This window comes from Elephantulus edwardii, unplaced genomic scaffold (genome assembly GCF_000299155.1).
Source record: "Elephantulus edwardii isolate Elephantulus edwardi_28Jun2011 unplaced genomic scaffold, EleEdw1.0 scaffold00059, whole genome shotgun sequence".
Taxonomy (NCBI): Eukaryota; Metazoa; Chordata; class Mammalia; order Macroscelidea; family Macroscelididae; genus Elephantulus; species Elephantulus edwardii.
In genome coordinates, this window is record NW_006399809.1 from 10,802,278 (window position 1) to 10,813,409 (window position 11,132).

At 33.7% G+C, this 11,132-nt stretch overlaps 1 protein-coding gene across 1 annotated transcript in view; it reads right to left on the reverse strand.

Moving 5' to 3' along the window:
• Nucleotides 1-53: 53 nt before the first annotated feature.
• The window catches only part of SEPT7 (septin 7), a 69,270-nt gene continuing 58,191 nt past the window's right edge, over nucleotides 54-11,132 (reverse strand). Inside the window, exons 10-13 of the mRNA XM_006887628.1 lie at nucleotides 8,610-8,735; nucleotides 5,003-5,138; nucleotides 1,036-1,175; nucleotides 54-93 (exon numbers count right to left, since the gene is read on the reverse strand). Coding sequence (XP_006887690.1) covers nucleotides 54-93; nucleotides 1,036-1,175; nucleotides 5,003-5,138; nucleotides 8,610-8,735 — 442 coding nt within the window. The remainder of the gene's footprint in view (nucleotides 94-1,035; nucleotides 1,176-5,002; nucleotides 5,139-8,609; nucleotides 8,736-11,132) is intronic.

Consider the following 11,132-nt stretch of genomic DNA (forward strand, 5'->3'; position numbering starts at 1 on the left):
TGTCCAAGCTGGCATATTGGCAACTAATACGTAACTGGTGGTCAAGAGAGAGTTTAAAAGATCTTCCCTTTCTTCTTATTCTTTTCCAAGGTTCTAAAATAAAGGAAAGTAAGATGAGTAACCATTACAGAAAATGTATAAATAACTAATCTCTACAACTGTGATGAATTTTAAAGCACTGCCCCCCTTTGTTTAAAAAAGGATAAAATTTAGAAGTGACCAATGAGGATAATACTAATCTACAGTAAGTATTTTGCTAAATAAAATATTTACTGAGACTTCAGAATAAATAGTAAAGGAGGAAAAAAGGGCAAAATCTAATTTTTTATAAACAGGGATAATTACACAAAAAACAATAGGACAAACTGAAAAAGATCACCTGACAAGGATTCACTTTTACAACTAGATTTTCCTTGGAAAAAAAAGTTAGTAGAAGGGTGGCATTATACAATGGTCTAATCTTTAAAATGTTTAGAAATGATGATAAACTACAGAATTCTTAGTTTAAATGGAACTAATGAGGCCTTAATACAGGTATTTTTATATAAACTAAGAGGGAGTACTAGGAAGTTAAAGTAGAAATCAGGCATCTCAAATTTATTTTAAAGATACTATCCTCAGGAAATAAATAATTGAACACAGTGAAAACCTATCTTCCTAAAGGAATAAAAATTCCTTGTAACTATTCTTTAATGCTTGTCCCAAATGAAAACCAATTATTAAACCCAACAATTGGGCTAGGAAGCAAAAAAAAAATTAATTTAATTAATGTTAATTGATTTAGGCGAGTCAGCTAGGACAATGCCATGAGACTAAATTGTAATTATGAAGATTGTCACATCACAAAAATGTTGCATAAATGTGCATCCATCCCTATAAAAAGATCCCATCATGGAAAGGATTGGTTGGAATGTATGATAATATGATAATGGATGAAGGTTTTAAAAATTGTTTTATAGTTTTTAAAAATAAGTAAGTAGGAAGATAATCCGTTTAAAAATTAATAAATTTTGTTGAGAATTTGGTATTAGTTACCTCGAAGAGTTCTGCTGTTCTAATATACGTTGTTGAGCTTCCCAGTTTGCTTTCTCATCCTCAAACTGACGACGTTTCTCCTCTAACTCTTTGTGTTGTGCTTCCAAATTCTTTTTCATCTGCTCATGACGTCGCTGGAGCTAAATCACAAAAAGAAATTGCACTATAAAACTTTGAAGAAATAAGGAACAGAGATGTCTTTCATCCAGGCAATGTAGTACCCTAATGTTAAAGAGACCTAGAGTTATAAATTAGTAACATTACCTGGAAAGCACTGCCTAAGATTTCTTCTTTGTAGGACTTGCCCCCAAATAGGCCACAGCTCAAGAGAATAAATCTTGTGAAGTAAGGGGGAAAGGGTACAAACTTAAAGATGTGTAAGTTACAGCTATTTATAATGGAATATATGACCTCAGTTTCTTTTACTCACAAGCTAGGCAGGGAAGACATCACTGCTCTCACTGTACAGATAAGGAAACAGTTGCAGAGTTTAAGTGACTTGTCCAAGATCATTAGTAAGAAAGTGGAAGACCAGGACTTGAACCTAAATCTAATTCCAAATTCAAGGGCTGAGACAAGGTGGGGAAAAAAACAAGTAGTTAAAGACATAAGAGCTCTGAGATTACTAGGCCCACTGATTCTTGTAAAGCAGGAGCTCTCAAACATTAACCTTTATAAAGAGAATTTGGATGTTAAATCTAGAAATCTGCATTTTCAGCACATCTAGTGTTCTTATGCAGGTGTTCTTCCCTGCAGTGAGAAACAATGCTAGAAGAAAGCAAAGGAACTGCAAAAATCAGAAAGAAGAGTTTAAATCTAGTGGATTGTCATGTAAGTAATTTTACCTTGGCACGAACAAACTTTTTGAGGGACGTTTGAGGGGAGATGTCCTCCTTCCCCCTTGACATTATTTGGAGTTCTTCTTGGTATGTGTGAAGCAATTCCTGTTTTGTCTGTGGAGCTAGCTGCCCATTCCTTATTTTTATGACACTGTTGATAGAGCTTCAGATTTTAAAAGTTGCAATCTGCACTAGTCAACACTGAACTATCATGATTTCCACAGATCAATATATTCCTGTGCTCTAAATCCCAGGTACTTTGTCCTTGAACTCTTCCAACTACATGTGGAGAAGGCCTAGTTTTTTAAGCTCAAAGTGAACAGTGTGGAACACCCATGGTTTCTGGAGATCAATATATTCCTGTGCGTTTATAAAATATAATGAATGGGAATAACTGTATGAAACACAATTTGAATAAAAGATATTGTGAAACACAATGTATACAAACTCTGTAAGCAAACCAACATAAAATAAGAATTTATTTTTAATTTATTTTAAAAAAAGAATGCAATTTAGAGTTTGCAAATTCTAGGTTGGGGGTATGGTTTTGAAATGTGATTGTTTTGGTGAACAGATTATATATCTTGTGATGGAAGGTGGTGAAGAGGGAGGCTGTGTTTGTGATGGGGTGGTGGTTTTGTGCAGCAGATATTTTGGTAAGTTACCTAGGACAACACCATGAAGCTAAACTGTGATTATGAAGACTGGCACATAATAAAAAAGTTATTGTGGAAAAATAGTAAACAAACTGCATCCAAAATAGCAAACAGGTTACTAAGAAAATATCAGAGGAGGAATACTAACAAAGAAGCAATGGAATCATGTATTTACACCCTTCAGAATACTGGTTACTGCCAGGAGAAAGAGGCAAACAGTGTGAGCTGGGATGCTGCCCTCCTTTACCTTTGTATTACATAATTATTTTCTATGTTAACTACAAGCAAGTAAAAGTACAAGTCACAGGCTCTTACACTGAAGAAACTTGTCGGTCCAATGTGTTTGAAAATTGGAGAAACTACAAGTTTTAAAAAGCCAATGCTGTTTAGGAAAGTGTATATATTTTACAAAACACTTCCCAGGTTGTCTGAAGCAGTAAATACTCATATTACATTGATAAAGACTGTTAATCCACTTCACAGATTTTGGATTTTAAAACTGCTGATCAGGTATCCTATTTTTGCCTCCTTCTCAAGAGCTCTACCGCTGAAGTCTGATGTAAACAAAATGGCATAACACCTGAAAGCAGCTTTGTACTACGTGAAGAAGTTACTACTGCCAGTTGTGCTATGGGTGCTCTTTCCACACTCCCCAAAATTAAAATTAAATAACTCCCTAAAGCACTCCCCAAAAGCTGGTACTCCACTGGAGCACTGTGCTCCTCGATCAATATGAGCACCTGTCCCCAAATATTTCTACACAAATGAATTTCAGAGGTAGTAAAAAAGAGAGCTATGTAAAAGTAAATGGGTTTCTTGTACTTTTATAGTTTAGCTATTTTGATACCTTCCAAACATTATACCTAAAATGTATTTGTTAAGGGACAAGGTTCCACTAAACAAGAGTAACCTGGTATTGGTACGTTAGGTAGAAAAACTGAACTTAGTCCAGATCATTTCACATGCTAAGAGTCCATCCTTCAAAGAGTAAATTACTCAAAACTCTGTTTCTAACATTCTTATTAATTATGGCATTTTGAAGGATTCTTTGGCTATATTACACAATTATTTGTTTATAGTATTTAATGTTAAGAGTGGGCCCTAAATTGGTCTATACTAAAGGTAATACAAAGGGAGTACAAGTGTCCTAGTGTTAAGCAGCTGCACTACCAGCCCAAATACAGGTAGTTCAAAGCCATCAGCTGTTCTATAGGGGAAAAAACAGTGCAATCTCCTTTCATTCTATTTACTGCCTCTGAAAACCCACTGGATAGATCACCATGAGTTGGTTCTGACTGGATAGCACGTAACAACAGACTAAATTACTTCTAGATTGCCAATGACATCGACATCGGGGATAATGCTCTGGACTACTTCTTTTTTCCAAACCCTTTCCCTTTTGACACCAATTCTCTAGATTAGTAGTCAAAGAGTCTTTCATAGAGCACAGTATAATAGAAGATAAAAAAAAAAAAGAACTAAATTCCAAATCTCTGCTGGATTAAATTAATGACAAATAGTGACACTTTTTTTGGAAAAAATTTAACAGGAAAATTTCAGTAGAAATTTGATAGATTGAAAATGTTTCTTCCAAGTTACTGAATACTCCATGCATTCAATAAGTAAGAGTACTCTACTACATATTTAGTCAGAAGACTTTTAGTAGATTACCCAGTAATTACAAAATCCAGGAGATAAACCACATAGATAAAATATATTTAATATATCTGACTCTCCTCTTTTTAATATATTTAATCTCATATATTTAAGAATAATTCTATCACAATGACAAAAAAGTCTATGTAAAGGAAACCTTCTCATCACTTGATGAAGAAAATATTTCCACAACCTTTATGTGTACTGGGGATTAAATGTATACTTTAGTATTTAAAGGGATTTCAAGATAGTAGATGTTTGCAGAAATGCTTTGTCAATACTTTGCCCAACATTATAAAACTGCGCATTAGTTTGTCATAATACTTTAAGTCTGGTTTATTAAATCTGGTTTTATTTTTATGAACATCCAAAACACTGCGTTTTATTTTTCTTCTATTTTGTATATGGACTAGGTTTAGTTTTACTTCTCATAATTCAAAAATTTCACTGTAACGTAACTATGACTAATATTTTAAGTATTCTGACCATTTTATGTCTTCCTACTTAGTTTCTGAAAACCTAGGGAGCTATGAGTCAGTTCTAATGAGACAACAACGAAGTTTTTCATTTTTTACTACCATCTTTTTATCTAAGTTTTTACATATTGAAGCATTTTTCCTTTTATTAAAAATAGCACTTTTCCAACTCCTTATTATTACATCTGAGTATTTATTTATTTATTTATTTAAGATTTAAAAAAGGTTAAATTATCTATGAATTTTATCAGAGATAGTATCTATTATTTTTAACAAGAAACTACTACTACTGTCTAATAGAATAGGAAATTTCAAGGGGTAGAAATGTTAGACTGAATACCTCAGCTTCAGAGTCCTTCAATTTCTGCACTTTTTCTTTGACCTTCATCTCAAACACCTGCTCCATCTCCATCTCCATCTTCTTCATCTTGGCTACATGTTCCCTTCTTTCTTCTTCCATTTGTGCCAGAGGGCTCCTGTCATGTATAACAAAGCCATTAGTAAACATTTGAAAATGAATTCTAAACAGATGATGAAAATTAATAATCAGCAAAGTGTCACTTTTAAATTCTCTACTTTTTCAAAGCAAGTTTCAAAATATTACCAGCTTTCAAACCATCTTAATGGCACAGAATACAAATTTTAAGTTATGTACAAATACACTAAAATTTTGAAACTCTGACATTTCTAAATGTGCTTATAACCTAAATTTCCTTTCAGGATGTTTCATATATGTACTTGGAGTGTTATGGAATACATACTACAAAAAATAATTTAACAAAGGCAAATAAATAGTTCTACTAAATGATGTGTTCTTTAAACAAAGTCATAACTAAAATAGCATGTAATATATTTCCTTGGAAGGAAAATGGAAACATTCCTAAAAATAGAGCAAGAATTAAAAAATTAAAGAAAAATATTCATTAGTCAGATAACTGCTGTACAAGGACTGTCTTATTACAATCTCTTTTCCTAAGACATCTACCAGTGCTACAACTATACAGTTAGTTAATAATCTGTAATAAAGGTAATTTGGTAATTCAACTGATATACTGGAACAAGTCTACTGATAGAATTTTTCATTTAGGTATCAAAACTGTTTCAAGAACATTTATGATAATTTCTAGGAACTGTGGTCGAAAAGTATCTTGGATCTTAAGCATATTTTCAAGAAAAGCCATTTGAACAAAATGTAAAAAACCCCACAACTGAATAAAATATTTGGAAGGAACTTTTAAAATGACAAGCAATTGGCTTTATTTCTGTTTATGGGAAGTTCAACATGTATGAAGAAAGAGTTCTAAGGTTCAGTCTTTGAAAACTATGTATGTATGTATGTATGTATGTATAGCTATTGAACCTGTGATCTAGTCAAATGAAATACTCTACAAAACAGAGCAGAACTGCTCCACAGTTTCCAAGGCTGTAATCTCTTGGAACAGGCTGCTACAGTCTCCTCTGGGACTAGTGGACACAAACTACGCCCTTTCTTTGAGCAGCCAAGTACCTTCTTTAACCACTATGCCACCAGGACTCCTTTATGAGACCTTAATTGCCCAGAAAGTACGTTTTCATCAAAACAGACGATGGAGAAGACTACAGTTAACATAAAAATAAATGAGCACAAAGGAAAGAGTTAACAGTAAGAACTTCTTTCAAACTTAGAAGATAACAAGTCATAATTAGTTACAATGTATACATCATTATCAAGCTAGCTGACAACAGAAAAGTTCACCAATAAGGTAAGACTTTTCACTTAAAAGGCACAAATAAGAGGTAGGGAAGAAACAGCAGGTACAACTGTATCCTATCTGTCTCTGGGGATCACAGTCTCTGCTTTAGGAGATTAACAATCTAGACATGATCACTTCTTCTGCCAAAAACCTTAGTGAATCTTTTTGAGACACAACTCTCCTTTCTGTTGCTCCGAAACACCTTCCATACTCCATTATGAGTGGACAACATACAAGGCCCCTCAGGATTTAAAGTCATATTTAAAATAGATGAACTGGTATTTTCTTTGCTTCATACAGGTTTGAAAATGCCCGTCTTGAGACTCTGTTTTTGGTATAATCTATTAGAGATGGGAGCTCTGGTGACCTAGTAGGTAGGGAGTTGTTTTATCAACCCAAAGGCAGGTGGTTCAAATTCACCAGCTGCTCTGTGGGAGAAAGATGGACAATCTCCTCTGATGCGATTTACAGCATTTAAGTCTATCATGTATACAAAAAGCATAATGAAAAGTTTGAAATATTTTTGAGTTACCAAAATTATCATCATAATGTAACAGAGACAAAATAAGCACATGCTGTTGGATAAAGGAGTGCCGATGGATGTATGATGCAGGATTCTCTCTTGGAGAAGTGGAGGGGAAGAGGGGAAGGTGGGAGGAGAGGGGGAAGGGAGAGGGAGAAACATAGCACCAACAGCTAGGTTTGGACTTTTTTTACTGAAGTTCTCTTTGTCTTGCTCCAATTTATCTTATTGTCAATGCTCTTATTGTGTGGTATCAGTCTCTCACAACTGACTCCCTAGTGGGTTTTCAGAGGTAGTAAATTCCACAGAAGGAGATTTCCCACCCTTCTTGTGTGGAGTAACTGGTGGATTCAAACTATGTGCCTTTGGGATTGCAGCACAGCTTCATACAACAAGGTCATCAGTCAGCAGATGGTTTAGAGATCACAGGTTGTATTTTTTAAAAAGAAAAAGGCATTAAATCATCATATTTTCAAAAAGTGCTAAAAGGATTGTCTAGTTTAGAGGTCTTCAAACTAGGTCCAAATTCAAGCAAAGTGTTCCAAGAGTTACATAAACATGAGCAGTTCTACAGGAATCAATTTCCAAACAACATCCATATAAACTCTTGATGACTTCAAGCAATAAACTTTAAAACAACCATGTTTCAGACCAGCCTTCTCACACTTCTAAAAAGACAGACCATCACTTTTTTTCATCCATCTCTTACCTATCACACTTATCTCTAGCTGACAAAGTTTCTTTCAATGATTATAAACCAGAGTAGCTGTATCTCTCAGCATTAAGCATAATAAAATAAGGACACAAGGAAGTAGCATAGGTGTGTAGAAGCCAGGTTGCTAGGTGTCTTTAAGCCGACTACAACTTACAGTGACCCTATGATTACAGATCAGAACCTTGCCTTATCCTATTTCACCCTCATGATCTCTGACATGCTCTAACCCATTGTCAGTTACAGTCACTATTTTGTTGAGGGTCAAATTCTCTTTTGTGGACCCCACACTTTGCCCATCGTGGTATCTGTTTCTCAGGCCAAGCCCCTCGACAGCATCTCCAAAGTAAGAGAGACAGCAATTTCATCATTTTTCTCTAATGAGGACTTAACACCTGTCTAACACCAACAAAGGAAATCCAAACTCCAGCCTTCTCCCTGGATTTACAAAAATATGGATAGAAAAGGACTACACATAAATATTCCTCATCTGATGCTATTCTTCATTCCCAGTGTTTTTGTAAAAACATTAATATCAAAATAATCTAGAAAAACACAAAGTAAAAAAAAAAAATCCAACAAAACACCAAACCAACAAAATGAAAGTTAAGATCTTCTAATCTTAAAGATCTTGCTATTAACTTTGATTTTGTCCTTTTTTTTTAAAAAAAAGGCAAATGATGCTAAAGAAACTACGTGATTTTTAATTTAAGATCTATTACATATGCAATGTGACAGATTACAAAGATGATGGCAAAGAAGGAATGTCGGTGCTTTCATTCAGAGAAGAGCCTAGACAACTTCCTCAAATACATAGTAAAACAATAAAACTGCCCAAACAAAGCTAACAAAGCTAACAGTGTAAATTCTGCCGTTGTACACAAAAACAATTATTAGCTAACTTCTGAGTTGTCAAGAGGAATCCGATGAAAATGGAATTTCTTTCTGGAGGGAAATGGTTATACATTTGTGTACTTACTTCGTAAGCTGCCCTTTATTCTTGTTGTTATCGACTCCATTGTAAGTCACAGCTGCCAGTTTTCTGCTTCTGTAGTTCTCATAGTGTACATTATTAGTGACATCTTTCAAGTCCTGCATGTGTGTTCTGTTATGAGCAAATATGAGTTTGAGGCCATTAAAAAAAAACCCAACAAATTTTTCAGACTCATAATAAGGAAAAGATAATTTCTACAATAGTCAGCATTTCATTGTCTTCCTTTTCATTCAAGGCAGAGCACAACACAATGTGCTAACTATCTATTAATGGAAATTAAAGTTTCAAATGAGACAATCCCTTGCTTCAGTTGAATCAAACCAGGCTCAGAGCCAACAATTCATTCACAGGAGTTACTAAAGGCTGGTCTTTCTACAGAAGAATATTTTACTATTAAGACTAAGTGAATCTAAGAAAAACTATTTTTCTTTTAGCAATGGCAGTATCTGGATTTTGTTTTTTAACAAACGAAAATCTTAGGAACACTATTTCCTAGATCAAGATCAAATTCAAACAGGAATTTTTAGAATAAAATCCATTTACTCAGATTGTTCTATAAATGTCATATTCTAGGTAAATTTTGCTCACAAATAAAAAAAATCAATATATGAACTAAGATAACAGGAATATGGTTTGTTTTTCATGGTATATTACAGACAGCTGGCTATAACATTCAATCATCCCTTCTCATGCTGTCCATTCCATTTTTAACTTTCTACACCTATCTTTCTTATCGTTTTTAATTCCCACTGATCTCCAGAAAAAAAATGTATTTTATTATTTCTCAATCTAGCTTCTTAAAGTCCCCTATCTCTGTGAATACAAAGTGATTGCACAATCAATCTTCTATCATCTGAGGGAACTCTGAGAATTTATGTCCCATAGTCCAAACTTCAAGGCTCATCTTGCTTTATATTCTGTTCACTGAAGAACTCAAACTTTCTTTTTTTGTTGTTGTTTTCTCTCTTTTTTAATTTATTATTAATTTCAATGAAAATTTACAGAGACTTTGGATTTCCATTCATTCATTGTTGCACTTAGAACTCAAACTTTCTGATGTCCACACAGTCTCCTAAGTACTAAATATTCTCACTCTCCACTGTGGTCACATCTGGCAGCTCTCTACTACCACCATACTTCATGGCTGAGATTCAAATGCCACTGCTAATCTGTCATTGTCTCTCCAATTAGAAGAGCTCTACCATTTTAGATTATGGGAAATGTGTTCTCTGCCTAGAAGAAAAGCTCTCTCAAATGGTGACAAAATTTTTTAGTTATCACTCCCCCACCCCTTTGTAACAATAAATATTACAGGTATTATTATCCTTGCAAATATACTGTAAACTCCATGTTAAAAGGACGATTATTAGCCTTCACACTCTTTTACAGAGATAAAAATAAAAGGTCTTTAAAGAGAGTTACTACAAACAAACAAAATAGTTACTACAAACTAAGTCCAAAATAGAAATACTTGATTTTTGGTGGGATAAATGTCAATAGTTTAAGTAGAAGTAATTAAAACAAAACCCTTTGTCAATAGATAATAATCTTTCTGCAAGTTTAATTATTATATCAGTGTATCATTTAAACACAAGCAAGAAACAAATCATTAAAAGACCTGACATTTTCAATAACAGTATATATTTTCTTTCACTAAAATAAACCTTATGACTATTTCTGATTTTATAAAATTATATAAATATCTCTATTTCCATTTAATATAAATGTACTTTATTTTGGCCTTTTAAGATTCAACCGACTCTTCTCCTCTTTAAAAATGTGGTAATTAGCAATAGTTTTCTCCACAATTTCAGATTTTATTACTCCTTTCTTTCCTTACATTTTTCCAGGGATTTTCCAAGCCTAATTTGCTAACTATTTCCCTTCCACCTCTCACCCTCATGCCAGAATTTATTTTTACCAAGGTTTTTCTTGGTTTGCCTAACTCTCTTATGACACTTCTTTGAACTTGGGTCTTTTTTAAAAGAGACTACTATTCCCAATATTCATATGAAAAAAAAATCAAAACACCAAAATCCCTTCCTCCAAAAAGAGGAAAAAAAAAAGAAAATGAGTGTGAGGGTATTAAAAATTAATAAATCGATAAGTTGGGCAGAAGAAAGGCAATAGAAAGGGTTTGATTTAGAGATTAAAATTAATCAACTATAATTAATGTTGTAAAATAAAATGCAGATGATTAAATTAAAACCTAGTATAATCTGTAAACCTCCACGCAAATTGGGGAAAAAAAATAAAAATGAGGTTCAATTTGTTCATTATGTGCTCATACAGGAAAATGCCCCATTCAGCCACATAACCAAGTCTTTCCAAGTCTTTCACTTAAAAGAAATCTCCTTTTCCGTCCCACTTTCCAAATCTATTTAACATAAAGCCTTACTATTAAGCATTAGGCAAAAGATTAATTTTCCTCCTGGCTTATTTTATATTTTTGCTGACTACTTGAAAATTCTGGAGAACAGGTGCAATCACTGTGGAAGGCAGTAAGGT